We start from the raw sequence: 18,389 nt of genomic DNA, 5'->3' as shown, positions 1-18,389 counted from the left end.
TGGTTTTGTTTGCTAAACTTGTTTAAGATTTTTAAGAGCACTGATCAAATCCTCTACACACATTTAACTTCACCAGTTAAGTTCATGTGACCTGGTGGAAATGAAGGTGAGCATGTACACAACTGCTTACAGGACCCAGATCTTACAAGCAAAACAACCTGAAACAAGTTACTCTCTTCTTTTTAAGGATTAAGACAAGACAATCTCTGTTAATTGTGTACATATCCTTTATCTGTAAAATTTATCACTTGTTAACATCATACCAATGTTTTAACAAAGTAAGAGTAGGGGATGCAGTCAAACCTTAGGTAATTCATACAAAACTGCTTTACATTTTGTTGTCACATTTGGCCACAAAGTGGAATTTCTTATCTAAAGGTTCTTAGTGCAACATACTGCAAGTATGCTTTGATTTGCAGCCTAGTTCAAAGTACTTGAAATCATGGGTCACTAACACAATATACCACAGCATTCCCTGCCAGTCCTCTTCCCTGCTATTTCGGTGCAGTGTTTGTTCCTACTTGCTAGCAGGATCCAGGCGCAGTGTCTTGTAAGCCACTGATGTGTGCAAATATACACACATGTGCATAAAACAAAAACCAGAAGGAGCTTTGTTTTCCTTCTGCTGCTATTCCACATGAAGATGCAATCACAAACCAAGAATGCCTGGATGAACATCACTGGTGGTAAGCTTAAATGGCAGACAAAACAAAGTCTGATCTGTTTAGACTTTTGTACTACCACGGAAAAACAACAGACTTCCAAGGCTGAGTTAGGCTTCACAGTGACACAGCCAAGGGCAACGGAGTTGTTGTCTGGAATTGTACTGTCAATGGAAGGAGGCCTTTGCATGGCACTCACAGCCCCTCTGCAGCCTCACTCCACTGCCCAGCACAGATGTGACATCCTGGCAATTGTTGTTTCCTGTAAAGAAAAAACAAACATAATTCTTTCAGCCCCACCACTCTATATTGAAACCCATGTGTTAAAAGCTGATTTCAAACTCCTGAAGGTTGATAAATCTAAAGGTAGAACTTGTACTGTTGCAAACACCTTCAGCTATTATTCTCATCTGGAAGCTGCCAAAGTGAGATGACTTTCAGGGTCCTGTCCTATCCCTCCAATTCCAATTTCATTATGTCATAGTGAGATGAGGAGACAAAATGATCATGGTGCAAGAACTACTTTCTCTTTTTCCTAATAGGAATGTGCAGTTATAAAGACAAATGGCATACTCACCCCATGGTGCTTTACAAAGCTAAGACAATATTGTAGTCAATAAATTTTTTTCTCAAAACTGCTTCATTGCAAGAATTCCATAGGAAAAACTTCCCCTTTACAAAATGGGCTGAAATTCCATTTTACCATTCTCTAGACATTTTCCATGACCCTAAAGTATTATTTTCCCCCTGTGCTTCATCCTCAAAGAACTTGCTAATATTTATTCCAACTAAACAGTTTAAAATGTGTTAGCTTTTTCCAGGAGTTCCAAGGCAATGTTGTTCCCTAATATAAAAAAAAAATGAAAGGTAGCATTACAAGTGTAGGAGGAATGACGCAGTCATAGCTGAAGATGCATGTCAGAGCCAAGACACAGCATCACATAAACACAGATGGGCTGCAGGGTCCCAGACAGGACCTGGAGCTGAGAAAACCCCAAGTGGTGTCCTCTAGGCCGCCTCATTTTCCCTGTGTGACAGAAGGTGGCACATCACAAACACTGGAAGGGAACCAGGGCTGAGGGAAAGGTTTGGGCACATTTTTTCAAAGCTGACAGTGCTTGTGGGAAATCCAGCCTGCTGGAATGGGGCAGCATGAAGGCGCTGGGTTTGGGGAAAACACTTGCTGTGGTCCATTTGTGTAATGGCTAAGATGGGTAAGTGTGGGTCTGTCAGGGGGAAGAATAAAAACTTAGGAAGGGTAGGAAGGGCGCTCAAGCAGAAAGGCTTGAAAAGCATCATCACCAAGCATCCCTTAAGTTTTTGCAACACAAGACAAAATATCACTTGGTTCCATACCTGTGAGAGAGTTCTGAGACAATTAACAGGTTTCCACATGCAAAGTATTTCTGTAGATAATAAAATAATGAAATAAACTACATGTAATCGTCCTAAGAGACAATATTTTTTGTCAAGATTTAGACAAAGTGAGAAGATAACCAGGACTTGGCAACACTTGATTTTTTGCAAAACCACCCTCCTGCCCCCATAACTCCTAAGGGTGGGATTTTTTCTATCGTGCTTTCAAAGGGCCCCAGCCTATACCCCAGGTCTTGGCTCCCATTGTGTTGTTTAGGAAATATAAATTAAACCTCCTTTCTCATAAGTGCCAGGAAAGCAGGGCTCTGCAGCCAGTTTCAGGAGCCCTTGCCCAGGTCCTGTAGCTGCTCTGCCCCTTTTGAGGCCCAGCAGGCGATCCAGTATGCTTGACTCTGCTCCTGGCCACTGGCTGCGCTCAAATGGTCGCTTTCCCACCCCCTGCTGCCTAACTCCATGGAGGAGTAGAGGGAGCACGCCTTGTAATTCAAGTACCTCCTCCCCACAGGGAAAGGACAGGAGGTAAGAGGCAAGTCAGAAGACAGAAAACAAAAGGTTGAGCAACTGCCTGCAGCAAAATAGGGAATTCCAGGAGGGAATGCTGGATTTGGTGGCACCCTGATGAAATGCCAAATTACTAGCCAAATTACTAGCCTTTGCCTTGCTGAGCACTGGGGCCCTGGGCCTCAGGGAACAGGATTAAGATCAATTGGATCAATTCACACAAGTTGGAGGCATTGTTTCAGATTCTCATTGGAGTCACACACATGACATTGCAATGGATTCCACCATATATTTTTAAGTTCTTCTTCAGAACTTAAAGAGTTGTTTGTTTATTCTTACCTCTGAACAAAATTGTAAATTTCTTTGCTATGAAATACATGGAACTATTTTAACAAATCGTTGCTGCACATAAACTATTGCCAGTCATCTAATGGATTATGGATGATACTTTAATTAGGCTGGCCACTTTACTGAGACCAAATCTCAGGGTATCATATCTTGTCTAATTTTAAAATCCTTGATTCATTAACCTCCTTCTCCTCTCCTCTCTTACTTTGCATCCATATTTTATAATAGATAGATACGTAAATGTATTTACTACAGCTACATATCTTTTTCACATTAGATTAGTTTTACTAATTGATCAGCCCATGGTGCAGCTGGAGCCATCTGCAGTGGTGGTTCAATGCATACTGGTTCAAAAATCCTCCATACTGCAAAGATGTGATGCAGTGAAAAATCCCAGTGCTGGGTCCAGTTTTCTAGAGTGTTGCTGGGTTAATGCTGCAACAACAGGCTTTGTCCCTTCTGCAGCTAGCGTGAAGGCAGCATGTATTTCACACTGTGTATTGTGATCTGTATGACAGAAATGTTCTGATGCACATCAAATCAGGTGAATGAGCCAGGGGTGATCTCGTTCTTTCTTCAGAGACTACTAAGACAAACTGCTGCAACTGCTTCAGTTTCTAAGCTGTTCTGTGAAGTCATTTATCTATCTTATCCAGAGGGAAAAAGAGCTTCCCACTGCTCAAGGATGCCTTCCCCAAAGTAGGAACCAGTGTCATGTGAGAGGCTGGACATCAACATCAGGGTTTATAATGAAGATTTTCTTCTTACTGTGTACTGTAACAGCATGTGAGCTGCAGCCACACCTGAGGGGACATGAAGGACAGAACAAAGTGTATGGGATTTGTGCTTAATGCCTGATATTTCACACATTTGGAAGGATCATTTCCCTGTTTTCACTTGTAAACCTTGGTTGGAAAATGCTCAGTCTGAGGCAGGGAGGGGCCCATTGCTCAACACTTTTCTGTTAGTTTTGTAGTTTTGGAAAAGATATTGTATTCTTTTCTCAGTCCCTGAGTAATCTTAGAGCTACCTACCTGATGAAGTGCCTCTTTATCTCATTGCAGAGTTTTCACAATCAGCTTCATTCACTTTTCTTCATGATTCATGGTGTTTTATCTCTCAGGAGCAGAAGTAAGGCAGTTCTGGGATACACACCAATGAGACTGGTTCTTCTGGTCATCTGCCAAAGCTTGTGGTCATCCAGTTTCAGAAGACAGTGAAAATCATGGCTGTTTATATCAGCCTTTAATAAAATTTACAGCAACCTCTAGAGTTTATTAATTTAAGGTAGTTGCTTAAGTTAGAGTCCTGTGTTTATCTCTGTTGCCATTACTATTCAATATCTTAAAGGTGTTGTGAGAAGACACTATTCCTGCTCTCATACCTTCCTACCACTGATGCTCATATTTTGTCTACCCCAGCTTCCACTGTTTCAGCAGACACACAATGACTTTTTGTTTTATAAACAGAGAAAATTTGTAACTCCCAGAACATATGATCACAGCTAACTTCTCAGTGCCTGAAAAGGTGGTCTGTGATGGCTTTTCTGGCAAACTCATAATTTTGACTAGTGATGGTGAAATGTTAAATCCCCATTACATTAACCTACCTTCTGTCTCAAGTACTTGGAATAGCACCAGGCCTTACAGAACAGAATTTCTTTTCTTTTTCCCAAGTTTCCAGCACAGCCTGGAAGGGCAGCTGGCTCTGCCTTGGTGTATTAGAGGCACGGTGCACACTCAGCTGGCTGTTTGACAGAATTTGCTGGGCAAAGGCACAGAGGAGCAGCAGCACAATACAGAAAGCTCTGATGAGCACTGGGATAAAACAGAGGGAGTTTCTCATATGCCTGAAGTCTGGTTTTGGTATAAAGTATTCTTTGCTTTGTGCACTTGTCTCGCTGATGTGCTTCCCCTGCTCTTGATGCCCTCCTATCTTTCCTTTCTTGCTCCTCTCCTCACCACTCTCTTCTGCTCTTTTCCACACCCTCTTCCCCCACCTGCATCCTCTATGTCCTTTTTCCGCCTCTTCTAGAGTTACCCTGTGTGTGAAGCAGCCAATGCTTGGATTTCATGGGCAGTCCCTCATGCCAAGCATCTGGTGCCAAAGCAAATGTCTGGTTAAAATGCTGGTCTGCCTTTGGGATGGTGAGTGCTGCACGATGGACAAAGAACTGCTGGATGTTTGACTGGGGCTTGGCAGCAGCACCTGGGACACCTCTGCCCTTCCCAGCTCACCATGCCTCCCCTCTTCTTTACTCGTCACATGGACAGGGGAAGTTCTTACCTTCCAGCCTGGGGACAGAGGAGCTGCCATCTTCCCTTTCCATGGTGTGGGATTTTAGAGGGTACCTTTGATTAATTGTTTGATAAAAAGCTATTTTGTCCAGGTATTTTTGCCAGTGTTTTTCTGATGATTTTTATGCCTAGTAGAAAAATTGATCAGAAGAGAAAATAAAATCATCTTACATGCTTTCTTCACTCCTTTTGTCAGGCATAATCTGTTTCATACCACTTTTATTAACAAGATTATTACTGATAGTGGGTGGGGTTTTGACCCTAAAAAACATGTCTCAATTTCCCTCTACAAGACTATTTCACAGGCTGATCAGAAAGCAGGATCTGCTCTTTGAACTGTTTTTTCTTGATTAATCTGGTATTCATACAAATTAAATTAAGAAATTTAAGTCTGACATGCTGATTTATTTTCAAGAGCGAGGTCTCACTTTGTAATATTCCTTGAGAAGATTGTGATTCCTCCTCAGTTTTATTTTCTGAGTTCCAGACAGAGGTCATATAAAAATAGTAACATATATAAAAAGATGTTTTTTCTTCAAGCCATTATTCTTAATTACACACAGCCTTGAACCATCCTTTCTCTCCTTAATATTTACACCAGTCCAATGTTTGTGCATTGTTATCATCTCTTCTATCAGTATCATAGTTCCACATGACTAACTCCCCTAATCTTCGTGGCAGGGAGGAGCAGTGGAGTTTGCAATTGTTGTGTATCCCCTGGCAGCCTGACAGATGGAACAATCCCCACACAAGGCTCCACTATCAGCTGGCTCCTCTCATTACCTGGCAGTGAACTGGCCGCCTCGGAAAGCTGCTCACGGACGAGGAACTCTGCCATGGCAGCCCCAGATGGGCTCGGGCCAGATTCCTGACTTCCCTGCTGGTCTCAGCTCAGCAGTTTTACAGCTAACTAATTTTACAAGTGTCTTGCACTGATTGCACACATGCAATTGCACACTGAGCTGGGTCAGGGGACTCATATGGCTGAAAAGCAATGTGGAAAAAGGACACTGGTGCAAATGAGAAGGAGAAAGGCAAAGCACTCAGCAGTGTAAACTGTGGAGGAACATGTGCTGGCCAGGGGGACTTGGCCTCTGATTAAAGTCACTGGCGGCAGGCTGTCCTCCCCTTTCTGTAAGAAACCCCCCCCCAGTGCCAGCCTGTGTGGATGGGGCAGATTCCCCACCCACGACTTTTAAAGTGGAAGGAAAATGGCACTTCCACAATAGGATATGCAATTACTCTTTAATATCGCAACAGAGGTAGCTCGGGTAAGCACTGACTGCTTACACTATGGGCAGAGTTCTTTGAGAGGGACTCCCAGAGAGGCCACACAGCTCTTCTTTCATGAAGTAACAGTTTAGTGTGGAGAAAGCACCTCACTACTTCTTTACAGAAGGTGTTTAGGTGTTTCTGTTCACTTAGAGCAGGACAGTCCTAGCAATAATGCTACTCACCTGGATGTTCCTACAAAAAAAATTATCTTGGATAAAACACTGCACCACTGCTGTCCACATCTTAACAGAAGTAGACTTTCTCCTAGCAGTGATTGAGGTCTGTCTCAGTTTTGCCAGAATGGGACAGTTGTGGCTAAGGAAAGAGGCCAGGTCCCCAAAATTCCGCATTTCTCCGGCTTATATAACAACTACTGAAGTCCACTAGTTTAATTTCTGATGGCTCAAAGTGAGCATATATAGAGCCCATTAATAATACAGGCATGTCCAAGAAAAACTGGGAGAAAAGAATTAGGAAAAAAATCCCTAAAACCTCACAAAGAATCTAATCATGATTGGGTGAGAAAAGAATGTGGCTGTGGATTGATGGATGATGTGCAGATATTTTCTGTTAGAGACTTATGAAGTAAGTAGAAAGTCCAGATGTTTCAGAGACAGTAAATAGCTCAATATTTCTGAAATGGGTGTTGTCAAGGGAGAAAGTTAACACTGAGATGCCCAAATATGTTATTATCTTCCACTTGGCTTTATTAGTTGGTGTCTAGCTGAGGTTTTCTTCTAAAAAGAAAAGCATTTTGACCTTCATCTAGGCAATTTTTTTTTTAGTTATTTCAACTAAACATATCAGGCAGGCATTTGTAACGAATTTGGATCCTAGTATAGGACCTGGTTGCTGTTGCACATGACCAGAGAAGTGGTACGAACATCATGATTGTGGGCTGGTGTAATCTTCAGTCCAGTTTTATCTGTATTGCAGAAACCTAGAGGCTGGAGATTTCACTCAAAGGCACAGAAATTGCTCTATACTCACACATCTGTAACTTAAAAGTTCACTTCCTGTCCCCCTCACAGGTCTTTATAGATTTGCACCTAGCCAATTCTGCTTGGAAACATTGTCCTGCACTGTTAGTATCCCCATCTTTTGTTTTCCACTGTCAGTAGGTCTGTTGCTCTTTCTGTTGCTACATATCCTCAGCCTCGAAGAAGCTCCAGGTCACTCAGCCAGCTCACATTAATGAGTTGCTTAAAAGATAAACTTAAATCGCAGCTTTGATTTGTGATTTGCTCTGCTAATGCTTAAATCAGTAATAGTTCTTCAATACTGTGACACCTAAGCAAGCCACAGCTTTGCAGTAGATTTGTCTTGACATTTTATTTTGGTGGATTTTCAAAAAGAGATCAAACCTTGCCTCCAGGCTTTGGTCCAGTCAACCCAGTGGCTTCCCTAGTAGCAGCACACCTGGCAGAGGCTTCTGCAGTCTGCAGAAAGTTTTCTCCACCACTGCTGGGGTTTGGCTGCTGGTTCACTGTTCCTCTCAGCAGGATCTTACTGCTTGGTGCCAGGATTTTCATCTGCAGTCTCTGGGCTGTCCTTCCACCAGCTCTGCAGGGATGGAGGAACAACTCTGCCTTCCAGAAAGTACTCTGTGTCCTTTACAGGTGTTCAGGTGTTCATAGGGATCTTTTTAAAACTTCTCACCAATTAACCTTCGGTAACTTCTGTTATTCTTGACCTGATAGGCATTGGGTATTTTGACTTTTTGTCCTTTCTGGATTAAGGGCTTTCAGACCCAAAAATCCTTACAACCTTTCATACATACATTAGTGAATGCTCTTCCAGTGGCTTGGAAGATATATAAATTTTTTTTTTGAAAAAAACGAGTGAGCTGTACTCATTCCTTCCTTCCTCACTTTGCAGGCTTTGTGCTATTTATGGCTCAGCACCCACCCCCAGAGTCTGTTCCCCCAGTTTACTACAGCATATTCTGTACCTGCATTCACACCACAAGGAGTCACAACTCCTAAAGGTGAAGACATCGTATACTGCAAGTCTGATAGATTGAAAGTCTGATACTTTCCCCTTAGTAACTGCATTTCTTCAAAGAATTTTAAGTAAGTAACTCATACTCACACCATCTGAGACAGACTGGCAGGTTTTGTTGCTTCTTGTCCTCTCTACAAGGAAAATATGGCCAGGAATAGAATTTAATTTAAATTTTAAGATTTCTACCTATTTTACAAAATCTTTTAATAATCCCTAATGGCAATTCCAAAAAAACTTGTATCATAAATAATACTTTCCTTGGACCTGAGGTGTGGCATATGTATATGTGTGTGTGCATAAAGACAGACTCACACTTCTTCCTTTTTGTACAAAAATGTTGTTCCTCAGCACCTGAGAGCACCTGAAGCATTAGAAATGGAGAGAGCAGAACAAAGGACAGTATGTAGGCTCAAAGTGTGACCAGCATATGCAAAATGTAATCATTGTTGGGACCACTAAAAATTCCATGACCAGCAATGATTTATTAGTAGTGCAGAATCCAGGGAAACACTCCCTTCTAAATTATTGTTTCTCTGACTCCAAGCGTTCAATATATTCCCATCTTGAGCCAGGGAATTTATTTTCTCCTCTCCTCTATGTTTTTCTGTGGTTTGCATTATCATTCACTAAATATACTTGGACATGACATTACTTTTCTTGAGGTACAGATTTGAAAACTTCTGTGACTCCCCCTTTGACCCTCCACCATTTCAGGAATTTCATAATTAAATCAGTAACTCACACTCCCATAATGAACGGGACCTCTTTTTTGGTGTTATATAAATTACATACTTTTCAAATAAAAAGGGCAGACTAACAAAACTTATCTAGAACTCACTAGATTGAAAGGCTTGAAATATGTAATTTTCATGTTTACACAATTTCTCCCTTTCTTCTAGAAGATATGTAAAAGTAAAGTTGAAAATCTACCACTGAGACAGCTTAAAAGTAGATCTAAAATATAAATTCTTACCATTTTGTCTGGAAAGCTACCATTCTTCTGTCACCAACTATTTTCATTAACAACTTACATGCTTGATGGAAGTCTTTTTCTGTACTAATTACTCCAATTTTCAAGAAACCAGAGGATGAAGTATTTGTCATTAAGGGCCAAAAAGAATAAGTAAAGTTACTTGGGTCTTAAATGAGCCAGACCAAAAAGTATCATATTGCCTACACTATTACTACATGCTCAGTTTGATAAGCCATTGATGTCAGGTTTGGCCAACACTAGTTTGTCTTGGCTGTGAATTTGCTGAAGATGTTACCAAATACACTGAGGGTTGGGGAATCTTCTGATTGCAACATTGAGAAAAGGAGGGGGCAGACTCAGCTTTCAGAGAATCAATCCACACAGGTACCCACTGATGTTTCATGGCGGCCTTTGCAGAGCTGCTGCTAACTGTGAGAAGGAGATGTGCCCCACTATTGCTCTAATACCAATTAAGGAAAAGAAAGAGCACACAAAGGTGAAATTTCCAAAACTCAGTAAACCTGTGTTTCACTGCTAAAGACAAAGAAGAAAGGGATTCCAGTGTGATCTAGAGATGGGTAGTTTTTGTTACCTCCTTTGCAAAGAAGGCAGGAGAAGCAGAAAATATCTGCCAGAAAACGGGTAAGATGGGCCATATAAAACAACAGACAAAGATATATCAGCTGAGCCAAAAAATTGTTAATTGGGATGCTGGTCTGGGAGTTCACAGCTTTGTAGCCATGTAAAGGCTGGTGCTTGACTCTTACTCTTTCTTTTGCTAAGATGCTAGACAAATTCATCTTTTGAAAATTAGCACATGTGACTAAATACACAATGATAAAAGCACTTATATTATTTCCATAAATTCCCCTGACAGCCATTTGAATGCAAATTGAGCAGAAAGAAACCCTGTATAAATGAATTAACAAGGAAAGGCAGCGGGGGGATGTGGGGAAAGAAACAGGACTGAATATAGACATACTAGATACAACCTCTTAAAAATAGAGTTGGTTCATATTCAATATAATTGAAGAAGGCATTTCAAAAACCATTATTTAGGGTCAGAGGACTCTTAATTTATCCAGCTTGAGTGCACTGATACAGTCAAGATAGTGAAACGTTTCATCTATTTCAATACTGCAAACCAGGAACTGCCTGTGATGTGTTTGCTTTCTTCCTTTTGTCTCCATGAACAGAAGAAACAGCAACCTCATAATTGAAAAGATAACATCACAAAATTAAAATGATACAGCACAAAAATTGTGCCACATGTTTAGAATATGCAGTAAACAAATCTCGTTTTGGTGAGGCTCTGTTACAGTGCTTGCTGACCTGGCATGTGCAAGCTGTGTAAGATTGATGACTGTTAGAAGATTTACAAGAAAGCTAAAATTAAGCAGGTAACCAGTTCATTTTATCTTGAAAACAGTGAAATGAGATGAAAGTTTATACCAGTTTGGAGTGTGGTATATTATTTAGACTGTTTTTTTCTGAGAAAGGGATACACAGGTCAGTGGGAACTTTTGGTTCCCAGTGCTGCTGCTGCTCTACATTGCCACAGTGGAACCTGAGGCTGTGACACTGGTGCTAACACCAGGGGCTGAAGATGAAGAACAAGGGCAGAAATAAACTTCTCCTCATAAACTCACACCAAAGAAACCAGAGGGAGACTGCAGGTTCACCTGGGTATTAGTCATCCCAAAGCATTTCATTGGAAAGCATTAGTGGAAATAAAATGGACGGAACTTAATCTGGTATGAAGTAGTACGGGGAAAACAACTCCAGAGGGAAACCAGAAAGAAAAAAGGCATATACTCTCTCCACAGGTACCTAAAACAAGCATCTGCTGCAATACAGATCATTAAGAGCAGTAGGTAGGAACAGACCTATTGTAAAACCAAGTATGGGTTGCAAGAAGTAGCACTAGTGACTCACTGTTGAACAGTGTTAAATTGCCATTCAGCTCTGGTGAGTCAGGGATAACTGTACAGATGGATATATCATGTTCAGAAAAGATGTAATATCATGACACTTCTAATTTACAAGTGTATTTTCATTTGTTATTTAACATAGTTAAAAATATTTGAGGCTGAAGTAGCCACATGGCACAACTCAGTTTAAATAGAATCAGTTTGAACTTAGCTTCAAAATTAGAAACTGATGATTTGAATTATAGCAAAAACCAAACAACACGTTTAAATAACAACATGGACTGTCCAACAATCCAACAGTGAGGGTTTGAAATAGGCAATAGAACAGATTCCAGACTCTGAACAGATATCCTTTCTTTATGGCTAACTGGGTTTAACTTCACACGGTTTAAAAGATATATGTGAATGTCTAGCTACAGCTGAAAGAAATTAACTACATCCAACAGATCCTTTCTTGTACAGACCACATAAAAAGATAAATCTATGAAATGCTTAGACAAAAGACTCCTTAAAATTAGTCTTTCATGAAAACCATCATTCAATCATCTTCTTAATGTGACCCAAGATATAAGTATACAAGGCCTGTACCAGGTGAAATTACACCATTGTACACATTGCCTATCTAAAACTCTAGTACTGCAATGCAAAACACAGCTTTTATCCCAAAGGACTCTCTAAAAAAACTAAAACCCAAGCCATGCTGGGGACACAACCTTGTCTCCCCTGCAGAACAGCTGCAGAAAAGAATCATAACTGTTTGCAAGGTACAAGAGGACTGCATGCTAGTTGTGATTAGTGAAATCAAGCCCCTTGTTATGAGACAAATTTCATTGAGTTACTAAAGTGAAAGTGCATTGGGAAGCTTAACATGAAAGGATTACAAACTTGCTTTGCTGGTCTCATCTGTGGGAGGCCTTAGTTGCATAGGGAAAGCACTGCAGTGAGAGCCTATGCTCAAGCACCAGCACTGCTTCAGAGTTCAGATGATCTTTAGGTCAAAATCATTCTGCATTTGATCTCCCTCCCTGCCAAATGGAAGAAAAAAAGTCCTCACTTTTGTAAAGAACAGAGTGAGGCTTAATGCTGTGGGCTTGTAAAGCTATTTGAATAACAAAGGAGACAGAGCCATAGTAGAATAATGATGCTAAGTCAGGATGTTCCAACAACACAAGACTACGGCACTGATTAAATATTGATGTGAGAAGGAGAATTGGTAGAAATAGATCATTATATCAGACAAAACATCTTCCCTAGAGAGCTAACAGATAGTTCTGCCCAGACAGACATTCAAAGGCACTCCATGAAACCTAGATAAAAATGGGGAAATATTGACACAACTTCATCCGTTTTAACTGTTGTTCTGTCTGGATAGCAAGATAGCTGCAGGTCATGTGGCAGTTGCTGCCTGCAAATATGCATGCTTAAAACTATTACCTACACCTCTACACAACTGTTCATGTGATGATGGTCTGAATGTCAGCAGCACAACAGGTCTCAGCTCATATCAAACAGACAATGGAGGTTCTGTGGGAGGCTCCAGACAAAACTGGTATCCTTGAAAGACAGCACCACATCCTTAATACTCTCCACACCAAGTTGTATGTCAAATTCTAAAAACTGCCCTTTCTCCCAGCAAGATTTTAATTACTTGAAAGGGGGAGAGGGAATCTGAGATAACCAGTCAATTAAGAAAATATTTCCCAGAATGATTTTGAGATGTTGTCTGACAATGGTCTGAGCAGGGCTACTGGCATTGTGCCATGTTGTTAAGGAAGCTAAGTTGTGCTGTTAGGCAGCCTTTGTGCTGAACTGTGCCACAGACACCGCCTTCCACAGAGAAGATGTTGTCTGCAGCCAAGTCACTGCTCAAGGCATTCCCAGGCCTCATAGTTACTATGGCTGTACAAGAAGGAGGTAACACATCCTTTGGATGTTGGGGCCTTTTTCAGGATCTTGGAGATCAAGAAATTAAGCAGCAAATGAATAAAAGCTTAGGGTTTTAGCTGAATAGGTAAGGTGAGGACCAGTGTTCTGAAACCAGTCGGTTTCTGGGCAGGCACCAGACCTACCTATTCAGAGAACTGCACAATGACCTTGAGATGGAAAAAAATAAAGCAAGCCTGTCTGTCCTGCGGAAAAAAGGCAAGCGGAGTGACCCGGCCAGTCAGAGAGAAAAAAATGTGCCTCTTCTACCTGATCCCTCAAGACCCACATCCATGATACCATGACCAAGGATTAGGGGGCTGTTTTGAAGGTGATGGATCAAGAAACTAAGCCTCTGTTTCGGAACTACATTTGTCCGACATGAGGGAGGGTGATTCTCATCATCCCCTCTAGACAGGTTACATAGATTTGCCAAATTCAACATGCACTCATTCTCTGCTAAGGAAATGCTCTCTTGCTCAAAATATTTTTGTTCTGTCTTTCCATTCATTGAAGACTTTTCATCCTTTACTCTTTCCATGCTGTGTAAATGCTGCAGATATGCAGAGAATTCACGGATGGAGGGAAAAAGGTATAATCCCAAAGGTTTGTGAGACCACCAGCACCATAGGGAGCTGCAAATCCCCATAAAAGGGTTGATAAACTGCTTTAGCATGAAGGTGGGCCAGTCATGACCTAATTTTGACATTTGGCATAACTGAAGGATGACAGGGAATTTTACTGGGCATCAAAACCAGACCATGTGCTGTTTGAAAAGTTGTGTTAAAAAGACAGATAGAGAAATGAGGATAGATGAAAAAATTTCAAAATAAAGTTAATTATAGGTATGTATATCTGACACTAAAGTAGTTCTGGTAACAGAATCTCACATTTACATCCTCTGAAACATCAGTGTAATATTTTTTATTATTTTTCAACACATTTGTCTGAGTGCATTTTGAGCATACACAAGGATCTTTCCTACAGGACTCTTTAATTGAGTTACTTTGGTAATGTTTTTCTCTCTCAATTTTCTATAACTTTTTGTTCAAGAAACTGAATCTGATATACTGTAGCCTTAAAGTAACCACAGAATAGAGACATGCAGAACAGACACTGCTCAATAGAAGCAAGTCATTTTAACAGGTGAAGAAAAATCTGAGCATTTCTGAAGGAGAAATAAATACTGAAACATTTTATGTATTCCAGCTATCACAGCCCATAAATGATTACATGAAAGAGATATTTTGTAAAACGCATGTAGACAAGATTTTTCCTTTGTTCTGTAACCACAGATAAGGTTAAAGTTTCCTCATAGGAAACTTTAAAATGGGGGAAAAAATGATGGCATTTACCTTACCGTATGGAGGTCTACATATGTCAGTACAGTGGTGGTATCCAACATGCTTATCTGCACTCCCACTTGACTCTACATCTGTCTAACTACCCAGGAGAGTGATGCATCTGGAAAGGTTGAATAGGCCAAGGGAGTTTACATGTATTTTGCAATGTTCTTGAGAAAATTTACTGGAGAGAGGTCAACATGTCTTTTTTCTTGTATCTCTTTGCATTAAATAAAAACACATTGTATGTTATTTGAACACCCTGACAACTACGTTTATTTATTAGTTTGTTTGTTTTTGCTAAGAATGCAGAAACATATTTGAAACTGTTTGCTTTTGAGAACCTTGTATGCAAGGGGAATGCTTGAGAGGGCGTAATATGAGGATTAGTACTGAGCAACAGATGTAGATGAAGAGAAAAAACAGGTTTCTGATGGAACAGATTACAGCAGAAAATGCTTTCTGAAGAAGTTCATAGAGTTGCAGTCCAAAAATTAGCATCTTTTTTATTTATGGTAGTGATTCATGGTAGCCTGTGACAGGATGGATGGGAATGTGGCATGAGAGAAATGGTGGGGAGGGTTGAGCAGTGCCAAGGAAAAGGACTGGCCCGGGGGAGGGGAGGCCTTTCACATGCCTTTTCTGTCCGTGCAGCCGGTCAAGGCACAGGCTTTGATCTGCCCAGGATGACAGTGAGCCAAACTGTCCCTCGTTCAAATGAATCCACCAGACAGTTGTGAGACATTCCTCAAAGGGTCACCAGCAAAGGGCTGTGGAGGAGGGCAGCTCTGGCCATACTCCTGTATAACATCTCAGAGTCTCACCACCTGCTGCAATTTCCCCCCACATCAGGCTCAATTTGTATGCAAATTCTCCCTCATTTATTCTTGCTCCCTTCGGAAAGGACAAATTAAGTATAATAACTGTAATTGCTTTAATAACATGAAGAAAACGACACCTTTATGGGACCAATAATCAAAGACTGAGACTGTAATACAGCATGACAGGTGTGAAGGCATGCCACCAGCAGTGATTTTCCCATTTCAGTATTTCTTTCGTCACCTCGAAAACTGCTTGTCTCAGTGAGGCAGGCATGGCTGGTGCATGGCTGTAAACTCCACACTGTTCCCGACAAGCCAGTCAGGGTTCCTGTGGTAGAGGCACCGCTGGCAAGCGGCAGCTCTGCCAGAGCAGCGACTGTGGGTCATCAGCACCCAGCTCTGGAGGAGGACATGGGGTGGCATTATCTGGTGAGGCAGAGCTGCTATTGAGGCCTCCTCAAACTCGTGTCTCCCCTCAGCTCTGTGGCAAACAAATCTCTATGGCTAATAGGTCACAGGCTCAGGCAAATGGCCATCCCTAAGGAGGCCTCAGTGCTGGACATCTCAGTCCATTCAGAATGGTGGGCCACATCTCACTGGGATCACCTTCTGCACGCCTCATGCTGAACCAGACATTATCTATTTTTGGCAACTTTTTCTGGTATGATTCTGACATTAGTAAATGAGAATCAACTTTCAGCATAGTCAGCTGGAGCAAGGCACAGTTGACCTTGGCTTTTAGTTATACTCAAAGCCATCTACTAACAATTACATTTTCTAGTTACTTGCATTGTAACCTGTAATTTTGATCATAAAAGAGTCTCAGAACTATCCCCCTGTAATAGTCTCTGCTTTGATAAAAGATAAACCCACCATCAAAGATCAATTACTGCATGAACCAGAGTTCCCACCCAAAATAACCAGACATGGAAGCACAAAAGATGGTGAGAAAATGGGCCTTCATGCATATTCTGATGAAGAAAGAACACAATACTGTGTCTCATCTGGACACAACTATGAATTAACTGGTCCTTGGGTGCCAGGGGAATTCCAGACCGGTATTAACAACCACTCCAAGGGCACACTTGCATGACACGGGAGAGAGATGTGCAAACAGGTGTGAATATCAAGGGGTTTTAAAATTCTATATGCAGGCAGAAATCAAAAGGATCCAGTCACTAACTGGAAACACTGACTAGTAGTGAACACCTCCTCAGGCCTTAATCAGGTTAGATGCAAAACGGTTCACACAGACAAAGTGCTTGAGAACATCCTAATCACTGGTATCCAGGTAGTATAAAGTACCAAACTTGAAAGAAAGAACAGTTTCTGTTTAATTTGTTTTGAGCCAAAACCTAAAAGCAAAACTGCTTTCTGAATCTCTCAGATTCAGAAAAAAGCACGCAGAACAAGATTTACCATCCCACAGCAGTTTCATGGAAGATCTGTCCTTACTATTGAGAACCTAGAAAACAAGATATTTCTAATCTACAAACACTGTATGCATTTCTTTAATGTCTATGTCACCAATATATCTACATATGAGATATGTAGATATACATATGTACATATGAAACCACCACATTTGATACTAAATGCTTCAGAGATCAAAAGCGAGTGCTAAAAATAGGCAAGGTATTTATATAGCCCATAATAGTAGAATCCCATATTGCTGGCACTTCTCAGTGGAGACAGGCCTGAGCCAAAATCTCAGGTCTGCACATCATACCAACAAAAGAAAACAAATAAACAAAGAGCTGAAGTTCTGTCTCAGATCTCAGAGGGTTACCAGGAATGCTCCTGGTTCTGTTAAAGACGTTGGTGTATGGGTGTTTGGTACTCTTAATGCACCAGGAAAAAAGAAAGAAAAAAAAGAAAAAAAAAAAAAGAAAAGAAAAAGGAAAAGAAGCTCCCTTTAGTCTATGAGTGAGCACTAAAATCAGCTTGTTATGTGAATGAAATGAGAGAACCCTGAGGAAAAAAGCCTCAGTAACATACTACTATCTTTAGGTAAACATTTGTTTGCAGTATCTTTTTAAAACAATACTGTCAAGTTCAGTGATTGACGATTTCACGTCATTAATCACTGACAAACAATTATTTTTTCAGCTGTGGATCATGTTAATTGTGGAAGCTAATAGGAAGGAATGTGAGGTAAATGGTCTCAGTACCTTCAGTATATGTGATGACTTTCACAGACTTGCAGTACTGTATTTACTGTAACCAAAAGGTCATGCTCTATATAATAAAGGCAAAAGTGAACTTTCCTGCATCAATCACACTCTTGCAAATCATGTAAAAAATACTTTAGACAAGGCAATTAGCATTTTTAAAAATCAATCTTAGTTTCAAATACTTGAAGGAAGTCTTTCAATTCTGACATCCATGTGTAAACCAGAGAGAATTACATCTAGCTGGCAAACAAAGCAATTTATTAAAAATGGACTAATGCTGTTATAACTCATATTACTGAAAATGAGTGCTAATTTCTTCTCTGCATCAAGATAAATATTGAGAAAATGATGAGATTGCATTTTTCATTCCAATGTTAAACAAAAAAAAAACTTTTCCAGATACTGCAGTTAATCAGTGTTGATTTTAAATAGTACAATCTGATTCACATCTTGAATCTCTATGTCCTACAAAAATACCAGACATGGGAATGCTAGAATAAAATAATTCTGACTTAGTTTTGCAAAAATGTATTTGTTTCCACAAGGATTAAAACTTCATACTGGTAGAAATAGGGTCTTCGAAAGTTACAATAATACTGCAATTTGGGTATAAATTTCTCTGAGGAAAAGCTAGGATATATGCTTTAAAATAAATGAGAAAGTGACACAAGACAAAAAATGCTATTTTAGTGTATGTTAACTGAACATAAAATGGATTCATTTCTATAGAAGAGATTTTTAAAGCGTCAACTTTTAATGC

At 40.4% G+C, this 18,389-nt stretch overlaps 1 protein-coding gene across 1 annotated transcript in view; it reads right to left on the bottom strand.

Moving 5' to 3' along the window:
* Nucleotides 1-209: 209 nt before the first annotated feature.
* The window catches only part of ARL15 (ADP ribosylation factor like GTPase 15), a 244,106-nt gene continuing 225,926 nt past the window's right edge, over nt 210-18,389 (bottom strand). Inside the window, exon 7 of the mRNA XM_017744349.1 lies at nt 210-924. Coding sequence (XP_017599838.1) covers nt 877-924 — 48 coding nt within the window. The 3' untranslated portion in view covers nt 210-876. The remainder of the gene's footprint in view (nt 925-18,389) is intronic.

The sequence above is a fragment of the Corvus brachyrhynchos genome, unplaced genomic scaffold (assembly GCF_000691975.1).
Source record: "Corvus brachyrhynchos isolate BGI_N302 unplaced genomic scaffold, ASM69197v1 scaffold310, whole genome shotgun sequence".
Taxonomy (NCBI): domain Eukaryota; kingdom Metazoa; phylum Chordata; class Aves; order Passeriformes; family Corvidae; genus Corvus; species Corvus brachyrhynchos.
The sequence above is the reverse complement of the archived record's forward strand: the minus strand, read 5'-3'. Positions and strand labels throughout refer to the sequence as shown.